This window comes from Polypterus senegalus, chromosome 2 (assembly GCF_016835505.1).
Source record: "Polypterus senegalus isolate Bchr_013 chromosome 2, ASM1683550v1, whole genome shotgun sequence".
Classification (NCBI taxonomy): Eukaryota; Metazoa; Chordata; class Cladistia; order Polypteriformes; family Polypteridae; genus Polypterus; species Polypterus senegalus.
In genome coordinates, this window is record NC_053155.1 from 308,464,291 (window position 1) to 308,486,662 (window position 22,372).

Genomic DNA, 22,372 nt, shown 5'->3' on the forward strand with positions numbered 1-22,372 from the left:
CAACATTGATGGACTGAAAGCCAGAAGTCTACGTGACCATCATCATCAGGTCCTTCCATGAAAACCCTAAATACAAAGAGGACTGTTTGATTTATGTTAGGTAGATAGCTCAGAGGGGACTGGGCGGTCTCGTGGTCTGGAACCCCTACAGATTTTATTTTTTTCTCCAGCTTTTGGAGTTTTTTGTTTTTCTGTCCACCCTGGCCATCGGACCTTACTTATTCTATGTTAATTAATGTTGACTTATGTTTATTTTTTATTGTGTCTTCAATTTTTCTATTCATTTTGTAAAACACTTTGAGCTACATTTTTTTGTATGAATATGTGCTATATAAATAAATGTTGATTGATGGATATGCTGACACAGTTGGTGGTGATCGTGCAGAAGATGAAAACATCAACTTACAATGTCCTATGGAATATCTACAATTATTAACACCATCTGGTCTCCCATCGGCTGAATTACTGTAGAAAGAAGGATGTATCCAAGAAAGGTAATGCAGTACATCTTCCGCAGATAACCTTAGACAACAAAGGAGATCTTGATATGCCATTCGTATTAAATCGTTAACAGTTTCCTGTTAGAATAGCTTTGGCAAAGACAATTAACAAACCTCAGAGCCAAACATTCGAAAAAGTAGTTTTATTTAATAGAGAAAAAGAAACAAAATTCAATCACGGGTGGTTTTCTCACAGTATATTCTAATGTACTGCATGTGCTGACACGTTGTGCCAATTTGGAAAGTTATATAAAAGCTTAAGAAACGTAACTGAGATGTGTAAGCCTTAAACAGAGACATTTTAAACAATAAATATTTTTTTGTGTTCATTATCGATTTTTCTCTTCATTTGTGTGTAAAATCTTTTTGTTTTGAATTTCTTTAAAACTCATTTATTCAGAGTGTGGATTTTTTTTTTTTGGTGTACACTTTACACTCAAGGGTCTGGCCTTTGCAGTTGCTGCAGAATTTTGGAAACATCAGAAACACAAACAGCTACAAGGCCAAACATTCTTGCCGATTGTATTCTTCTGACTATTCCACACGTCGAGGACTCTCTGTGTTTGTGTGAAGTTCTGTGTCCCAGTGTCCTTGTGGCATAGTGGTCTCTGGACTTCAAAATTCTGTGGTTGTGGGTTGAAATCACATTACTGATATTCTGTGTCCGTGAACAATACAATACAATTTATTTTTGTAAAAAGTGCCACAATGGGCTTTAACAGGTCCTGCCTCTTGACAGTCTACCAGCCTTGACTCTCTAAGAAGATAAGGAAAAACTCCCAAAAAAACCTCTTGCAGGAAAAAAAATGGAAGAGGCCTTGGGAAAGGCAGTTCAAAGGTAGACCCCTTTATCAGGTAGGTTGGGTGTGCAGTGGGGGTCAAAAAGAAGGGGGTCCATACAATACAATACACAGAACAGAACACAAGTAATCCTCAATACAACATAAAAATAAAAATATTACAAGTACGGAGCAGAATTTAACAGATGATATCACTTCACCTGCTTATTGTTCAATTGGAAAAAACAAATAAAATGTGACCAATTGAATCTCAAAAGTTCTAAGTTGCCTTGGATAATATAATAAGTAATAATAATTCAAAGTAATAACTGGGAGCCATCATACTAATTCCTTCTCTAATTTTAATCTTTTCAATGATACTCACATCTTAATTTCTATTCACTCAAACATAAAAGGTTCAACTTCTATAAACTTTCTTCATAACCAATACCATGCAATCCTAGAATCAGCCCAGTTGCTCTCCTCTGGACTTTCTCCAGCGCTGTTATGTCTTTTTTTGCAATATTAAAACCAAAGCTGCACACAGTACTGCAGGTGAGAGGCCTCACTAGCGAGGTACTGTATATAACTTGAGCACATCCTCTTTTGACTTGTACTCTACACACCTTGCTATATAACCTAACATCCAGTTAGTGCAAAGAAGCCATTAGGAAGGCTATCTGGATCTGCAGTGACAGGTCCACTACACCTTCTGGATCCATTGACCTTTCAAACTTCCCACTGTATGAGGAAATCTAACATTTTTACTTCCTACATATAACATTTTAAATTTACTTTTGTTGAATTTTATCAGCCGCAAATCTGCCCAAGTCTACAATTTAACTATTGTCCTGTTGTAAGGATTAGGCTGATTCTAAATTATCTGCCATTCCACCTAATGTGGTATCAATTTGTTATTTATTGTGTCACAAACATATGCCTAGGAGAGAACCTCAGGGCTTGTCAACATGTAATTCCACCCCAAGCCACTGGTTGATGCTGCTTTATAATTCTTGTCCTCTCCTTCCTTCTGCAGATGTGGAAATCAAACAAAATCAAAGGCATATGACATCACTTCCTGTTCAGGAGCTCCTGGATTTGCGCTGGTATTGGAAAGGTTGCTGGTTCAAATCCCGTTACGTTACTTCCAGAAGGAATCCTACCCACTGGGGCCTTGAGCAAGGCCCTTAACCTGAAAATTTTTACAAGGTTGCTATACAAAGACTGACGCTGTGCTCTGACCGCCAAAGGTCATTCAAAAAGACAGCTTCCCATTAGAGATTAGTAAAGTACTCCAAAATCATAAACGGCACCACTGCCATCTTTCTCCAGTCTGGTAACTGTGTTTATTACTTTGACTTCATAATATACAGTTTACCTGAGCGCACTCCAAATTTGTATCTCTGTTTCTGTGCTTAATTTACAATATATTAAAAAGAGAGGCAATTGTATAAATGTGACCTGTGATGAACTGGCACACTATTGGCTCCTTCCTTCTATCTGATGGTGCTGGAGTATATGTAATGATTCAATGACAATAACAGCCAAAGGAAAGAATTGTATACAAACAGGGGTGAAATAATATTTATGTAATGTATTACTGTACGTTACTAGTGTCTAAAAACAAGCCAATTTAAATGAAACGAATTAACCTCCATAAGGTCTGTGTTGGATTTACTCTCACATAATGACATAGAGGCAAATATTTGTTCTCTCTCTTCAAATAAATAAACACATGTAGGAAATGTAATCCAACAGTGTCTTCATTTGAATAAATTGCAATGCTGTTTCAGACAGCTAAATGTTACTGAATATTTGCATACCTATGCTAATGCTCCTTAAGCCATCCCCATGGTTACCGTAAACAACCCCAGAGGTCTTCCTCATTGCTTTCATGTCTGAGTTTTGTCAGGTGGTCCAATCCACTCTCCCCTCCCTGGGTAAAATGCTGACATTATAGTGGCAATGGCACCATAATGTTAATGGAGTTAATGACTGGCACTCTTTGGGACTCTGGCTCCCTTCTTTTGGAGCAATGAACCTGGACGGAGAAAAGTGATTTATAAGGTGCAGATCACAAGCAGGGAGTTCAAATGCAGAGTTACACAGCAGAGTCTGAATGAATCTGCAACTTTTTTACTTTACAGTTCAACATGTCAACGATAGATAGATAGATAGATAGATAGATAGATAGATAGATAGATAGATAGATAGATAGATAGATAGATAGATAGATAGGGCACTATATAACAGATAGATAGATATGAAAAGCACTATATGATAGATAGATAGATAGATAGATAGATAGATAGATAGATAGATAGGAAGGCACTATATGATAGATAGATAGATAGATAGATAGATAGATAGATAGATAGATAGATAGATAGATAGATAGATAGATAGATAGATAGGGAAGGCACTATATGATAGATAGATAGATAGATAGATAGATAGATAGATAGATAGATAGATAGATAGATAGATAGATAGGAAGGCACTATATGATAGATAGATAGATAGATAGATAGATAGATAGATAGATAGATAGATAGATAGATGTGAAAGGCACTATATAATAGATAGATAGATAGATAGATAGATAGATAGATAGATAGATAGATAGATAGATAGATAGATAGATAGATAGATAGATAGATAGGGCACTATATAACAGATAGATAGATATGAAAAGCACTATATAATAGATAGATAGATAGATAGATAGATAGATAGATAGATAGATAGATAGATAGATAGGGAAGGCACTATATGATAGATAGATAGATAGATAGATAGATAGATAGATAGATAGATAGATAGATAGATAGATAGATAGATAGATGTGAAAGGCACTATATAATAGATAGATAGATAGATAGATAGATAGATAGATAGATAGATAGATAGATAGATAGATAGATAGATAGATAGGGCACTATATAACAGATAGATAGATATGAAAAGCACTATATAATAGATAGATAGATAGATAGATAGATAGATAGATAGATAGATAGATAGGAAGGCACTATATGATAGATAGATAGATAGATAGATAGATAGATAGATAGATAGATAGATAGGGCACTATATAACAGATAGATAGATATGAAAAGCACTATATAATAGATAGATAGATAGATAGATAGATAGTGTCAGGGATGCCAGGGGCCATGACACGGCCGGGACGCCATGAGGGACCGGATGTGGGTCTGTGCCCACCCTGGATCACGTGGGGGTCGCCTTCCTGGTTGCTTTCAGGGCCACGGATACAGGGCATGGAAGCTCCTGGTGTGGCGGAAGTGCTGGGGGGAAGAATTAGGATGGCGCCTGGAGAGCTGCCGGGAACACCTGGGGCTCATCCGGGGACTGTATAAAAGGGGCGGTCTCCCTTCATTCGAGGCTAGAGTCAGGTGGAAGAAGGACGAGGCAAGAAAGGAGAGTGGAGGTGGCCCGAAGAAAGGCATTGTGGCCAGGACTGTGACTTTGGGGTTTGTGCACTAATTTGGGGTCTGAGTGACCAATTATTATTGTATATATTTGAAAATAAACGTGTTTGTGGGTGACATGAACGTGTCTGCCTGTCTGTGTCCGGGTCAACTTCCACAATAGATAGATAGATAGATAGAACTTTACTTTCTCTTTAAATAAATACATAGATAAATTTAAATATGTATATATACACACACACACCACAGCCCTGCCCTTGATAAATAGAATTAGAAAATGTAGGGATGGATAGATTTTACTTTTTTTATACAGTTTAGTGGTAAGACATTAATCCATAACTGTTGGGACCCATTTTGTCTGACTTGTATCTGAAGTCTCTAATCTTTTCTGTAACTGGTGATGGAATATACAGTAGCTAGATAGAAGTTTACCTGTCCCCAGGGGGAAATTTGGCTTTTTACAGAAGCTCTATAAATAAATACATAAATACAGAGAAATAAATATATATACACACACACTACAGTCTGAACACACACCACAGCAACTAAAATGGAAGAAAAAATTAAAAAGAAAACTTCTGACTTCTGACTGCAGTCCCAGTGAGGTGCTATACAGGTGTATTGCTTTTGGTGTAAAGGAGCACCCTTCGCATTTCCTGACACACGGTTGCCGTGTAATCCGTTGGCTGAAAGTCCTCAATGTTAGTGTATCACAGAGATGATATGCAGCATTGTTCATAATGGCACTCAGTTTTGTTTTAATCCTCTCCCCTGCTTCTACCTCCAGTGTGTGTCCCATACCTGAGCCTGCACTTTTAATAAGCTTGTAAATTCGGTGAGACTCTCTTGAAGTGATGTTACTGGTCTAGCACACCACACTGGACAGCACAGAAGCTGAGCAATTCCATGTCAAATCATCACCCTTTCAGACTTCATCGTCACAGATTTTAACTAAACTTGACATGCTGATCTGGTCATATGAGTAACCAAAAGAACTGAAATTGCACATGCCTTGGATCAGTATTAATGGACATTTAAGCTATAGGAAAGTTTGAACATTTTTTAGGCGGTCGATTATGACTTTGAAATACTTTCTCATGCCAAGATGGCTGCTATGAAAAAGGCCCATTAGTGATATGAAACCATGTGATTGCCACCTATAAGTAATGAAAGCTCAACAATGACTCAAAAACCAAAGACCAAATTTTCTAGAGATGTTTATGATATTATAAGCTGGCTTTAGTAAAAAAACAACTGATTTGTTGTGTAATACGATTTTGTTCTGTTTGGCTTTGAAATTAACACGCAAATACTTTTTAAACTTACACTTTTGCTGTAAAACTTCAGTAAAGACAATTTTTTGAATTAACTTTTCGTCGATATTGCATTGAATTTTGATTCTGTTTTTTGGACTTTCATCGTGACAACGCCACGTATAACTTTCCGTGATTGAATTTTGTTTCTTTCCCTCTATTAAATAAAATTACTTTTTCGAATGTTTGCCTCTGAGGTTTGTTAATTGTAATAGCAAGTGGTATTCTAACAGGAAACTGTTAACGTTTTAATATACAGTGGTATATAGGTATATACAAACCTACATGGCCCTGTGTGAAAAAGTAATTGCCCCCTGAACCTAATAACTGGTTGGGCCACCCTTAGCAGCAATAACTGCAATCAAGCGCTTATGATAACTTGCATTGAGTCTTTACAGCTCTGGAGGAATTTTGGCCCACTCATCTTTGCAGAATTGTTGTAATTCAGCTTTATTTGAGGGTTTTCTAGCATGAACCACCTTTTTAAGGTCATGCCATAGCATCTCAATTGGATTCAGGTCAGGACTTTGACTAGGCCACTCCAAAGTCTTCATTTTGTTTTTCTTCAGCCATTCAGAGGTGGATTTGCTGGTGTGTTTTGGGTCATTGTCCTGTTGCAGCACCCAAGATCGCTTCAGCTTGAGTTGACGAACAGATGGCCGGACATTCTGCTTCAGGATTTTTTGGTAGACAGTAGAATTCATGGTTCCATCTATCACAGCAAGCCTTCCAGGTCCTGAAGCAGCAAAACAACCCCAGACCATCACACTACCACCACCATATTTTACTGTTGGTATGATGTTCTTTTTCTGAAATGCTGTGTTCCTTTTACGTCAGATGTAACAGGACATTTGCCTTCAAAAAAGTTCAACTTATGTCTCATCAGTCCACAAGGTATTTTCCCAAAAGTCTTGGCAATCATTGAGATGTTTCTTAGCAAAACTGAGACGAGCCCTAATGTTCTTTTGCTTAACAGTGGTTTGCGTCTTGGAAATCTGCCATGCAGGCCGTTTTTGCCCAGTCTCTTTCTTATGGTGGAGTCGTGAACACTGACCTTAATTGAGGCAAGTGAGGCCTGCAGTTCTTTAGACGACGTCCTGGGGTCTTTTGTGACCTCTCGGATGAGTCGTCTCTGCGCTCTTCAGGTAATTTTGGTCGGCCGGCCACTCCTGGGAAGGTTCACCACTGTTCCATGTTTTTGCCATTTGTGGATAATGGCTCTCACTGTGGTTCGCTGGAGTCCCAAAGCTTTAGAAATGGCTTTATAACCTTTACCAGACTGATAGATCTCAATTACTTCTGTTCTCATTTGTTCCTGAATTTCTTTGGATCTTGGCATGATGTCTAGCTTTTGAGGTGCTTTTGGTCTACTTCTCTGTGTCAGGCAGCTCCTATTGAAGTGATTTCTTGATTGAAACAGGTGTGGCAGTAATCAGGCCTGGGGTGGCTACGGAAATTGAACTCAGGTGTGATACACCACAGTTAGGTGATTTTTGAACAAGGTGGCAATTACTTTTTCACACAGGGCCATGTAGGTTTGGATTTTTTTTCTCCCTAAATAATAAAAACCATCATTTAAAAACTGCATTTTGTGTTTACTTGTGTTATATTTGACTAATGGTTAAATGTGTTTGATGATCAGAAACATTTTGTGTGACAAACATGCAAAAGAATAAGAAATCAGGAAGGGGGCAAATAGTTTTTCACACCACTGTAAATGGCATATCAAGATCTCCTTTGTTGTCTAATGTTATCCGTGGAAGAAATACTACATTACCTGTCTTGGATACATCCTTCTTTCTACAGTAATTTGTGTGGAGGAAGACCGGACGGCGTTAACGGTTGTAGATATTCTTCGTGATATTGTAAGTTGATGTTTTTATCTTTTGCATGATCACAACCAACTGTTTCAGCATAGCCTATTGATACACATTTCACCAATTTGCCGTGTAACCGACCGACATTTTGTGTGTCAATTTGTTTGACTTCATTGTTTCTCGGTGCTAGGATTGCCCGTGTACTCATTTTTTCTGTTGATAACCCTTCATGATGATATTCTTCAATAAGATTTGGACATAATACGTCTTCTTTATTAATTGTGAACTTAAAGTGAGTTGAGAGAGCAGGAACTGTGTCTGTCAAAAGCACTCACATGAATGAGAGGTGAGAGGACCGTGTGCGTGTTTGAATATGGTTGAGAGGAGGGCATGACTTCTCATGGGCCAAAGTCTTGTCTCGCGGGACTTGAGAAAAGTCTCATCTCGTCCCAGGATTTTTTTATATAATAGAGAGATAAAGTCTATTAGAATCGTAATCAAACTCCCCAATCCCCAATAAGTTCAAATTTTGTTATATTAATTCAAGACACGTGCAATTTCAGTTCCATGGGTTCCTCACACGACCAGATCAGCATGCCAAGTTTTGTTAAAATCTCTGTGAATGACGTCCAGAAGTGTGATGATCTGACATGGAATTACCCAGCTGTGAAGATGTGAAAGATGTCACTTCCCACATTACAGAATCGTACACTTCTAAGGAAAAAGATGGGGTCCTGAGTGCGCCCCATAACTCAGCCTGCCCTATAAATTAGTTTAATTAGGTGACACTTCCTGAATGAGGTAAGGCGTTCTGCTCATTAGCTTACACAGTTCCATTGCACATACTGCTCTATTAAGATAGACAGTCTTGACTGGGTCTCTCTTCCTGGTAAGGGACATAATCCAGCTTTATTAAACAGATACAAATGGTCACAAAAAACATGCTGCGCTAGCTGACAGAACCACTTTTAGCAGCCTGTTTACTACATGCTGTGTGTATCCCTAGAGGTTTAAGTACACTGATAAGTGCTTTTCTCATGAAGTTCCACAAGTCTTATGGTTGCCTCTCAAATCGCAGCTCATCCGTACACACATAAGACACAAATGCCCCATGTCACCAGTGAGGGTTATGCTAAAAGGAAACTAAACAGAAATAAAGCACAATGTGAAAAAAGGCAAACGTAATCTTACCGGGCTGTGATTTATCTTCCCGGGAGGACATGGCTGCTGTGTGGAGAAGCTGCAAGAAAGCCTAGTACAGACTAGTTTCTTTTCCAAAAGGGAAGATATTAGATTGAGAAATAAGAGAAATAAAAAAAAGAGGAAACTGGAATCTGATTTAACTGCCTCGTGAGCAAATGACTCTCAGCTGCCTACCCGCCTCATCCTCCTCAAAACGCACAAGGGAAGTCACAACAAAGCTTACCATGGGACTTTTTGGCTAAACTTTACCAGCTCATTTTTGCAACTCTAAAGTTCTGCAAGCCATGCACAAGATTTTAAGATGTCAATGCAGGACATCTCATGGCTCTCTAAGTCATATGCCTCCCATTAAAACAGCAGTCGTAATGCCAAGCCTCCCCTGTCTCAGACACATAATAATCCATGATGTTAGAGGGGGAGCAGATCTGCAGCTCTCCGAAAGTGTCAAAAACTCATTCAGCAGAGAGTAAGCAGGACAAAATACGCAACTTACCAGAGCCGTTGTCACCCCAGGCCTCTTGAGAGTGGGAGCCCAGAAATGGCACAGCAAAACCAAGCCTAGCCAAGATCCTGGCAGAAGCCTCATATGGTTCCTTTAGCCACCCATGCAGAGACATGCTCTTCAGGAAATACTGGGGGGCATGCCTCTGGGTGATTATACAGGTACACTTGGGCCAACTAAGAACAGCCAAGAACAATTTCAACCGCACCGGCAGGAGAGAGAATTTAACTAGTTGTCACTGCTACCATTGAACTCCGCCTGCATGGCAAATGTCTACTGCGAGAGAGCTGGTTGTGCATCAGGTCCCCCAGAGAAACAGGGACTACAAGTAACAGGGGAGACGTCATCACATGCCGGTTCAAAGTGGCATCGGCAGGCGCATGCACATAAACAGCAGTGTCGTCTTCCCAGCCACACCCGCCAAGGATCTACGGAAGCATGAAAATGAAGAGTGCCAACTCTGCAAATAATTACATGAGGAAGGAAGGGAGGGAAATGCACAGACCTCTGACACGCTGCGTCAGGCAAGTGCACTTAATTTAGCGCTCCTCAGAGACCCTGATAACAGCATCCTCTGCTGTGCTACAAATTCCAAAAATCACGTCACACCACCTTTGGTGACCCAAGGCCAAATGCAGGGAAATATATGAAATTTAGAAGCCATAAACTCTGACTGAAGGTACAGTACATGGTCTCATCATGGTCACACTATGAACCTGAACAGGAAAGGCACCTAAAATGATGAATACAGGCCATATATACAGTGGTGTGAAACACTATTTGCCCCCTTCCTGATTTCTTATTCTTTTGCATGTTTGTCACACAAAATGTTTCTGATCATCAAACACATTTAACCATTAGTCAAATATAACACAAGTAAACACAAAATGCAGTTTTTTAAATGATGGTTTTTATTATTTAGGAGAAAAAATCCAAACCTACATGGCCCTGTGTGAAAAGTAATTGCCCCTGAACCTAATAACTGGTTGGGCCACCCTTAGCAGCAATAACTGCAATCACGCGCTTTATAACTTGCAATGAGTCTTTTACAGCTCTGGAGGAATTTTGGCCCACTCATCTTTGCAGAATTGTTGTAATTCAGCTTTATTTGAGGGTTTTCTAGCATGAACCGCCTTTTTAAGGTCATGCCATAGCATCTCAATTGGATTCAGGTCAGGACTTTGACTAGGCCACTCCAAAGTCTTCATATTGTTTTTCTTCAGCCATTCAGAGGTGGATTTGCTGGTGTGTTTTGGGTCATTGTCCTGTTGCAGCACCCAAGATCGCTTCAGCTTGAGTTGACGAACAGATGGCCGGACATTCTCCTTCAGGATTTTTGGTAGACAGTAGAATTCATGGTTCCATCTATCACAGCAAGCCTTCCAGGTCCTGAAGCAGCAAAACAACCCCAGACCATCACACTACCACCACCATATTTTACTGTTGGTATGATGTTCTTTTTCTGAAATGCTGTGTTCCTTTTACGCCAGATGTAACGGGACATTTGCCTTCTAAAAAGTTCAACTTTTGTCTCATCAGTCCACAAGGTATTTTCCCAAAAGTCTTGGCAATCATTGAGATGTTTCTTAGCAAAATTGAGACGAGCCCTAATGTTCTTTTGCTTAACAGTGGTTTGCGTCTTGGAAATCTGCCATGCAGGCCGTTTTTGCCCAGTCTCTTTCTTATGGTGGAGTCGTGAACGTTAATTGAGGCAAGTGAGGCCTGCAGTTCTTTAGACGTTGTCCTGGGGTCTTTGTGACCTCTCAGATGAGTCGTCTCTGCGCCTTGGGTAATTTTGGTCGGCCGCCACTCCTGGGAAGGTTCACCACTGTTCCATGTTTTTGCCATTTGTGGATAATGGCTCTCACTGTGGTTCACTGGAGTCCCAAAGCTTTAGAAATGGCTTTATAACCTTTACCAGACTGATAGATCTCAATTACTTCTGTTCTCATTTGTTCCTGAATTTCTTTGGATCTTGGCAGATGTCTAGCTTTTGAGGTGCTTTTGGTCTACTTCTCTGTGTCAGGCAGCTCCTATTGAAGTGATTTCTTGATTGAAACAGGGTGGCAGTAATCAGGCCTGGGGTGGCTACGAAATTGAACTCAGGTGTGATACACCACAGTTAGGTGATTTTTTAACAAGGGGGCAATTACTTTTTCACACAGGGCCATGAAGGTTTGGATTTTTTTCTCCCTAAATAATAAAACCATCATTTAAAAACTGCATTTTGTGTTTACTTGTGTTATATTTGACTAATGGTTAAATGTGTTTGATGATCAGAAACATTTTGTGTGACAAACATGCAAAAGAAGAAGAAATCAGGAAGGGGGCAAATAGTTTTTCACACCACTGTATTTTGAAACAGTTTGAAGACTTCTGGACATGGGCTCAAAGTCAGAATGAAAGACAGCTGCCACACTGCTTTCTCATATTCTTTCAAATGACCTTCTTCAACTTACTCTCTGCCTGCTAACAACTCCGAGCTTCCTTTCATGCAGCAGAGTCTAACCAACTTCTACTGAAGCTTCAAAGAGACAAATAAAAAGAAACACAACATCCTGAAAACGTAACATCACTATAACGGCCCCTACCTTTCACCCCCTGTCCATGGAAAGACCCCACTACTCTCAATTCTCGTGCCATGCTGCCATCTCAAAGGTGAGAAGTCCACCAGGACCTCATGCACTTAGGGACTCAAGTGTGTGTTTTTTTGCTCTGTGGCAACGTCAGGATTCACCAACTTTGCACAACATTGTGCCATTGGCAGGGACTTTCCCCAAGCAGTTCTGTTCCTCCTGATACACCAAGATACTTGGTCTGATTTAGTGCTTTCCACAACCTGCTGGATTTCCTTTGAACACTTCACTGCTAAAATGAAACCACAAAACAAGCAGACACAAATAGAAGGCTTTTCTGGAAGTTGCAAATTAGACTCTTGTCTGGTCCGCCATACACTCATCTTTGCTGAACAAGAATAGAGTATTTCGGATGTTCAGTCATATTGTTCACCCAGAAGACGATCCCATTACCCACTGTATGACATTCACTCCTGCTGTCAAGGCACAATTGATGTTCTCAGCTTTATCCCATCATGCAATCCTCTGTTTAAGCTTTCACACCTTTGCTCTGTCACATGAACCATCTCATCTGTCTCTGGTAATGGCATTTATGCCCTTCTCCCTCACTTCAGGACAGCCATCTGCTTCTTGTTCCTTTCCTCAGGTCTCCTTGTACTAGCCCAGCAGCTGCTTTCATGCTACACATTTGTCATCTGACTGTCCCCTATGCCGTACCCAATCTAACTCCTCTTCCCTTTCTTTGCAAAACCTTAAAGCATAACAAACAGGTTAGCATGCACAACATTTCACAAATGCTTATTTTTATTATTGCTAAGATACATTTTCAAATATGCTGCTAAAATGTTAACATAAAATCAGGCACACATTTTCTGTCCCTTGAGGCGGATGGCCGGGGCCCTTGCCAGGCTGGGACGCCCCTGTGATGGAAGGGCCATGGGAGGGGGCATATTAAGGGCAATACCATCCCCGGAACATGAGAGGGCAGCTTCCCTGACTCACAGCGGGTTAGTAGCTCAACCCTGCTGGGGCCCATGGCCACCACTAGGGGGGCACCTGGACAGTTTCTGAGCCCTGGGTTGCAGCACTTCTGCCACAACTTTAAGTGCTGCTGGAAGAAGATCTTTGAGCACCTGGAGCACTTCTGGGTGCCATTCGAGGAACCCGAGTCAGAAGGAGGACGATGAAACTTGCTGGGAAAGGAGTGGAGGTGGCAGACTGAGAAAGAGAGGAACAGAGGACTGTGCTTTGTTGTACTGTGCTGTGCAGTGGGGAGCAAAGAGAAAGGGCTCCAGTACTGGAATAAACATGTCTGCTGGAAAGAACTTGTGCCTCGCATCTGTATGTGTCGGGTAGGGTGGCTGGTACGCACCCTGGTGGTCCACACCCTTTAAATATGATGCATGGGAAAATCTTCAAACTTTCAAACATGTTTTATAGATTACATAACGATGATTACATAACATCTCCTTCTTCTTCTTTTAGGGGCTCCCGTTAGGGGTTGCCACAGCGGATCATCTTCTTCCATATCTTTCTGTCCTCTGCATCTTGTTCTGTTACGCTGTCACCCGCATGTCCTCTCTCACCACATCCATAAACCTTCTCTTAGACCTTCCTCTGTTCCTCTGCCCTGGCAGCTCTATCCTTAGCATCCTTCTCCCAATATACAGTGGTGTGAAAAACTATTTGCCCCCTTCCTGATTTCTTATTCTTTTGCATGTTTGTCACACAAAATGTTTCTGAACATCAAACACATTTAACCATCAGTCAAATATAACACAAGTAAACACAAAATGCAGTTTTTAAATGATGGTTTTACTATTTAGGAGAAAAAATCCAAAGCTACATGGCCCTGTGTGAAAAAGTAATTGCCCCCTTGTTAAAAAATCACCTAACTGTGGTGTATCACACCTGAGTTCAATTTCCTGATTACTGCCACACCTGTTTCAATCAAGAAATCACTTCAATAGGAGCTGCCTGACACAGAGAAGTAGACCAAAAGCACCTCAAAAGCTAGACATCATGCCAAGATCCAAAGAAATTCAGGAACAAATGAGAACAGAAGTAATTGAGATCTATCAGTCTGGTAAAGGCTATAATGCCATTTCTAAAGCTTTGGGACTCCAGTGAACCACAGTGAGAGCCATTATCCACAAATGGCAAAAACATGGAACAGTGGTGAACCTTCCCAGGAGTGGCCGGCTGACCAAAATTACCCCAAGAGCGCAGAGACGACTCATCTGAGAGGTCACAAAGACCCCAGGACAACGTCTAAAGAACTGCAGGCCTCACTTGCCTCAATTAAGGTCAGTGTTCATGACTCCACCATAAGAAAGAGACTGGGCAAAACGGCCTGCATGGCAGATTTCCAAGACGCAAACCACTGTTAAGCAAAAAGAACATTAGGGCTACCTTGTGGACTGATGAGACAAAAGTTGAACTTTTGGAAGGCAAATGTCCTGTTACATCTGGCGAAAAGGAACACAGCATTTCAGAAAAGAACATCATACCAACAGTAAAATATGGTGGTGGTAGTGTGATGGTCTGGGGTTGTTTTACTGCTTCAGGACCTGGAAGGCTTGCTGTGATAGAAGGAACCATGAATTCTACTGTCTACCAAAAATCCTGAAGGAGAATGTCCGGCCATCTGTTCGTCAACTCAAGCTGAAGCGATCTTGGGTGCTGCAACAGGACAATGACCCAAAACACACCAGCAAATCCACCTCTGAATGGCTGAAGAAAAACAAAATGAAGACTTTGGAGTGGCCTAGTCAAAGTCCTGACCTGAATCCAATTGAGATGCTATGGCATGACCTTAAAAAGGCGGTTCATGCTAGAAAACCCTCAAATAAAGCTGAATTACAACAATTCTGCAAAGATGAGTGGGCCAAAATTCCTCCAGAGCGCTGTAAAAGACTCATTGCAAGTTATCGCAAACGCTTGATTGCAGTTATTGCTGCTAAGGGTGGCCCAACCAGTTATTAGGTTCAGGGGAAATTAATTTTTCACACAGGTTAGGTTTGGATTTTTTTTTCTCCCTAAATAATAAAAACCATCATTTAAAAACTGCATTTTGTGTTTACTTGTGTTATATTTGACTAATGGTTAAATGTGTTTGATGATTAGAAACATTTTGTGTGACAAACATTTAAAAGAATAAGAAATCAGGAAGGGGGCAAATAGTTTTTCACACCACTGTACTAAGCATCTCTCTTTATACAGTACATATATAAATATATATACATACATATATATATATCTCATCTCTATAGAGTACATACATACTGTATACAGTATCTCTCTAATATGTAAAAAAAAATCCTGTGATGAGACGAGAATTTTTGAAGAGACTTTTTGGAAGCCAGTTCCGTGAGATGAAGACTTTTGCCATGAGATTCTTTCAAGTCACGCCCTACTTACAACTATTTTCAAACAAAACTACGGTCATCTCACCTCTCAGTCGTGTGAATGCTTTTGTCAGACACACTTACTGCGCTCTCAGTTCTTAGTCGTCTGAATGCAAAATGAGTACACGGGCAATCCTAGCAGTGAGAATCGATGAAGTCAAATGAATTAGTGTGAAAATTGTCAATCGGTTACGCAGCAAATTGGTTAAATGCATATCAATAGACTATGCTGAAACAGTTGGTGGTGATAATGCGGAAGATAAAAACATCAATTTACAATATCCCATAGAAAATCTACAAGAGTTAACACTGTCCGGTCTTCCTACGCACAAATTACTGTTGAAAGAAGGATGTATCGTAATGTTATTGCATAATTTATGTATGAGTGATGGGCTATGCAATAGGACAAGATTAGTTGTATTCAAAATTGGTCAAACAATTCTAACATTTACAAGTGACAAGAAAAGTAATGTAGTACATTTTCCACGAATAACATTAGACATCAAAGGAGATCTTGATATGCCATTCATAGAATAGTTAGTTCGTTAGAATAGCTTTTGCTATGATAATTAACAAATCACAGGGACAAACATTCAAAAAAGTCGGTTTACTTATTAGAGAGAAAGAAACGATATTCACTTAAGGGCAGTGATACATGTAATGTAAATCCAAACACAGAATCAAAATTCAATGCGATCGTAAAGAAAAGTTAATTCCAAATATTGTTTTTACTGAAGTTTTAAAGTAAAAGTGAAAATAATGCATATGTAACAATTCCCATGAAAATAACAATACAATAAATTGTATATCCGATTAACCAAACCCGGGGTTTGACAAGCGAAGTGAGCAGGGGATGGAGCCCCCTACTACAGTGTATATATATATATATATTTACTGCCTATGGAAGCGAAGGTCTGTGATACAGTTTGCATATCTGTAACTAATAATCCACAAAAGGAAATATCATATCTCTTAAAATTGTTTTTTATTCCTAAGCTTTCCACAACTGTTGTGATGTGAAATTTTGCATACAAGTTGATAAATACTTTTGATGTCTTTATTTGTAATTCACACAGGGCCATGTAGGTTTGGGTTCTTTTTCTCCCTAAATAATAAAAACCATCATTTAAAAACTGCATTTTGTGTTTACTTGTGTTATATTTGACTAATGGTTAAATGTGTTTGATGATCAGAATCATTTTGTGTGACAAACATGCAAAAGAATAAGAAATCAGGAAGGGGGCAAATAGTTTTTCACACCACTGTATTTTATAGGCACTGCACATATCTTTTTACCAAAAGTCACAAGTCACTGTTATGGACAAGGCCATTCAAGTTTCAAGAAACATAAAGCCATCCATCCATTATCCAACCAGATCTATCCTAACCACAGGGTCATGGGGGTCTGCTAGAGCCAATCCCAGCCAACACAGGGCGCAAGGCAGGAAACAAACCCCGGGCAGGGTGCCAGCCCACCACAGACATAAAGCCATCTGTCTTTTAATAAGTTACTGGAGGAGACACTTCAATCAGTGACTGGCAGCTACTTGCATGGAAATGTAAGATTCAGGAATATTGGGAGAAAAGAGAGCAGAAGTTTGATCTAGCGTCAGTATATCAAATCTCCATCATATTTTGAAGTTGTTGGGTGTCGCTAACATGGGGTTTGCATGTTCTACTCCATACTTCTGGAGTGCCTTAGTTTGAAAGTGTGTATAATCTTCATAAGAAGGACTGAATCCCCTTCAGGTTGTGTTCCTACCTTGTCTTATTTACTGATTTAATAATCTTCAGCACCCAGAATCTTAACACTGGATTGTAATTTGTTTTCAATTTTATTGCTCTTTTGCTTGCCGCAAAAGGTGTTTAATAAAAAATGACATGGATTGACTAAGAGAAAAGTATGTGTTTCAATGTACCACTACAAGGGGAAAATGTGGCAGCAAGCTTATAACTTGAACTATGAATTATGAAGATAAAAAAAAGAAATGCATGTATATTTTGTTTTCAAGAATGGGCAGGACTATAAAGGAGACTCTGGTAAACTACACCTGTGCCCACCAATGCTGCACATACAGACTTCCCAACCTCAACTTGTAACCCCACACACAAAGTTTCTGTCTTCTGACCAAATGAGTCTTATCAGCGCATTCTTTTCCTGTTGCGGCACACGCTAATTTGTTTGCATTCTTTACTTAAATACACAAGACACATGTTTTGTGAATATTCTGTCAGAACATGGTTTAAGTGTTATGATCTGCTCTGTGGCCTGCTGGGAAGGAAAACCAGACCCCTGAATAAACTCATCAGGAAGGTCCATGCACTATGGGGTGGACGTTAGAAATACTACAGACAATGGCAGACAAAGAGAATGATGGCAAATTAAAGGAAATTATTTTCCCTGATGTCTTGTCTTTAGGTAGTGGCTCGGCGTGATAGAAGGCAGTACTGGGGGCTCATGTTTGTTTGTACCATACCACCATATTGAATGCATAGGTCTGGGTCTTGCGCTTTTGTATTGGTTTACAATTTGTGTTCTTCTGTTATGTACTATCCTATTATGTGCTATATAGGTTTTTCCTTGGAATTGATCTCTTTTACACACACATACACACACACTCTCTCTCTCTTTTTATGTATATATAGATATATATATATGTATAGACAGACAGACAGACAGACAGACAGACAGATAGATAGATGTAGACATGAAAGGCGCTATATAATAGATAGAAAGATAGATAGATAGATAGATAGATAGATAGATAGATAGATAGATAGATAGATAGATACAGTGGTGTGAAAAACTATTTGCCCCCTTCCTGATTTCTTATTCTTTTAAATGTTTGTCACACAAAATGTTTCTGATCATCAAACACATTTAACCATTAGTCAAATATAACACAAGTAAACACAAAATGCAGTTTTTAAATGATGGTTTTATTATTTAGGAGAAAAAATCCAAACCTACATGGCCCTGTGTGAAAAAGTAATTGCCCCCTGAACCTAATAACTGGTTGGGCCACCCTTAGCAGCAATAACTGCAATCAAGCGTTTGCGATAACTTGCAATGAGTCTTTTACAGCGCTCTGGAGGAATTTTGGCCCACTCATCTTTGCAGAATTGTTGTAATTCAGCTTTATTTGAGGGTTTTCTAGCATGAACCACCTTTTTAAGGTCATGCCATAGCATCTCAATTGGATTCAGGTCAGGACTTTGACTAGGCCACTCCAAAGTCTTCATTTTGTTTTTCTTCAGCCATTCAGAGGTGGATTTGCTGGTGTGTTTTGGGTCATTGTCCTGTTGCAGCACCCAAGATCGCTTCAGCTTGAGTTGACGAACAGATGGCCGGACATTCTCCTTCAGGATTTTTGGTAGACAGTAGAATTCATGGTTCCATCTATCACAGCAAGCCTTCCAGGTCCTGAAGCAGCAAAACAACCCCAGACCATCACACTACCACCACCATATTTTACTGTTGGTATGATGTTCTTTTCTGAAATGCTGTGTTCCTTTTACGCCAGATTTAACGGGACATTTGCCTTCCAAAAAGTTCAACTTTTGTCTCATCAGTCCACAAGGTATTTTCCCAAAAGTCTTGGCAATCATTGAGATGTTTCTTAGCAAAATTGAGACGAGCCCTAATGTTCTTTTTGCTTAACAGTGGTTTGCGTCTTGGAAATCTGCCATGCAGGCCGGTTTTGCCCAGTCTCTTTCTTATGGTGGAGTCGTGAACACTGACCTTAATTGAGGCAAGTGAGGCCTGCAGTTCTTTAGACGTTGTCCTGGGGTCTTTGTGACCTCTCGGATGAGTCGCTTCTGCGCTCTTGGGGTAATTTTGGTTGACCGGCCACTCCTGGGAAGGTTCACCACTGTTCCATGTTTTTGCCATTTTTGGATAATGGCTCTCACTGTGGTTCGCTGGAGTCCCAAAGCTTTAGAAATGGCTTTATAACCTTTACCAGACTGATAGATCTCAGTTACTTCTGTTCTCATTTGTTCCTGAATTTCTTTGGATCTTGGCATGATGTCTAGCTTTTGAGGTGCTTTTGGTCTACTTCTCTGTGTCAGGCAGCTCCTATTTAAGTGATTTCTTGATTGAAACAGGTGTGGCAGTAATCAGGCCTGGGGTGGCTACGGAAATTGAACTCAGGTGTGATACACCACAGTTAGGTGATTTTTAACAAGGGGCAATTACTTTTTCACACAGGGCCATGTAGGTTTGGATTTTTTCTCCCTAAATAATAAAAACCATCATTTAAAAACTGCATTTTGTGTTTACTTGTGTTATATTTGACTAATGGTTAAATGTGTTTGATGATCAGAAACATTTTGTGTGACAAACATGCAAAAGAATAAGAAATCAGGAAGGGGGCAAATAGTCTTTCACACCACTGTAGATGTAGACATGAAAGGCACTATATAATAGATAGATAGATAGATAGATAGATAGATAGATAGATAGATAGATAGATAGATAGATGTAGACATGAAAGGCACTATATAATAGATAGATAGATAGATAGATAGATAGATAGATAGATAGATAGATAGATAGATAGATGTAGACATGAAAGGCGCTATATAATAGATAGATAGATAGATAGATAGATAGATAGTATGTGACCCGGAATTGCTCCTGTCTTTCAGTCCTCGGGGACGGAAGAACAGAAGTACTTCCAGGCTCAAGAAAAAATATAAGTCTTCATCTGACCCAGAAGTGCTATTGAATCACGTGGACTGAAGGACAGGAGCACTTCCGGGTCACGGACCATTTAAAGGACTATGGGCTATAGGGAAAATAAAAATCCCCCTGTCTCCCCTGCTGCTGCCTCGCAGTTAGGAGACCCAGGTTCACTTCCCGGGTCCTCCCTGCGTGGAGTTTGCATGTTCTACCCGTGTCTGTATGGGTTTCCTCCCACAGTCCAAAGACATGCAGGTTAGGTACATTGGCCATTCTAAATTGTCCCTAGTGTGTGCTTTGTGTGTGGGTGTGTGTGCCCTGCCTGGGGTTTGTTTCCTGCCTTGCGCCCTGTGTTGGCTGGGATTGGCTCCAGCAGACCCCCGTGACCCTGTAGTTAGGATATAGCGGGTTGGATAATGGATGGATTTTAGCCTTAAAATCATTTGGATGATATCCTTAGAAAGTGAAGAAAATTTAGGATATATTAGAATTACCTGACATAGCAGAGTTAAAGCACTAAAAAGCCTGGCAAGAATTGCTTTCTAATTAAGCAACCGGGTTAGAACAAAAACCTGCAGCCACTGCGACCCTCCAGGAATGTGATTGAGGACCCATGTTGTAAAAGATAACCCGGACACAGACAGACATGAAGATGTACAAACCACACACGTGATATTCCTCCTTACTTCATAGCACACAATATCACACAGAGCAGACAATACTCTTAGTCGTTATCTTTGTTTCTTCTGCCACCTCAACTCCTCTCCTCACAAGCTCAGTCCTCTTCCACCTGACTCTGGCTCCTCGAGTGGAGTATGGCAGTCTCCTTTGTACTGCACCCAGAAGGGCTCCAGGTGATTCCTCATTAACATCGGGCAGCACTTCTATGTGTGGCGAAGTGCTGCATGCCAAGGCTCTGGAGCTGCCCAGGCGCCCCCTGGTGGTGGCCATGGACCCCAACAGGCTAGGGCTTCAAAGCCCAATACCCGTGGCCCTGATGCAACCCAAGGTGGCTGTCCTTTCACGTCCCAGGGAATGGCTTGCCCTTTTCTCTGTCCCCTACAGTTCCAGGCTTCCCAACAGGGAACGATGCCCAGCCATCCATCACACTATAAATATAAAGATTTTCATGCTTTGTTCTTATAAAGAGTGCAAGACTTGACTGACTCATTGGACAAACACACGCATATATGAAGTTGTCGTTAGTAGTGCTGGCTGCTCATTCCTGTTAGTTATAATCAACATGTCGGAGCAGGAGGTACACAGTAGTGTTGGGCAGCGCATTATTATTCAATTTTTGACAAATGAAAGAGTCTTTCCATCTCAGATTTATTCGAGACTTAAAAAACAGTTTGGGGACGAGTGTCTCTATCTCAGTTTAGAGTGTACAGTGCAAGTCATTGAGAGACGGACTATCATCTCTTCGGTCCACTTAAGGAATTATTAGGAGGGAAGAAATTCAAGCCAAATGAGGAGGTTATTGACGCTGTGCAAGAATGGGCCAACATGCACTCAAAAGACTTAAGGAGCTTCCTGATCGCTGGAACAACTGGATTGTAGTGGCAGGAGACTATATAGAAAAATAGCGTTTCATTGTATTCAATAAATAAAGTGCAGCTCATAAATATATATATATATATATATATATATATATATATATATATATATATTGTCACACATGTGCGCATGGGAGGCAGCTAAAGGGCTTGAGTGAAGGCAGTTCGGAGGCAGGCCGGGTGTGGCAGAGTGCACTGACTCTTTTACTCCCTTGCCTGTAGACCATGCCCGGGGGTTTCACCTGACTCTCCTGACATCACTTCCGGGACTGAGCCAATGGAAGTCGGCCACACCAGCTCCAGTCCCTCTGATGTCACGTCCGCTATGAACCAATGGTGGAAGACCACGTGCGGATCCATATGACCTCACTTCCTGTCTCCCCTTTAAAACCTGCCCCTTTTCCTTTGTTTCCTCAGTCTTGGTTTGGACTCAGTTGAATGCACTTCAGTGCTGATTATTTGTTAAAACGACTTTTGCAGCCAGGATACCACATTATACGGGTGGCTGCCCCCAACTTTTATCTGTCCATGTCTCATTCTTGTAACTATATATATATATATATATATATATATATATATATAT

At 40.4% G+C, this 22,372-nt stretch overlaps 1 protein-coding gene across 2 annotated transcripts in view; it reads right to left on the reverse strand.

Moving 5' to 3' along the window:
- mcf2la (mcf.2 cell line derived transforming sequence-like a) overlaps window positions 1-22,372 on the reverse strand; it is a 287,608-nt gene that overhangs the window by 190,852 nt on the left and 74,384 nt on the right. The window contains exon 1 of one of the 2 annotated variants that reach the window (XM_039745885.1): window positions 9,053-9,106. The exons of the other annotated variant lie outside the window; for it this stretch is intronic. Coding sequence (XP_039601819.1) covers window positions 9,053-9,083 — 31 coding nt within the window. The 5' untranslated portion in view covers window positions 9,084-9,106. Of the gene's footprint in view, window positions 1-9,052; window positions 9,107-22,372 lie in introns of those variants that run through there. 2 annotated transcript variants of the gene reach the window in all.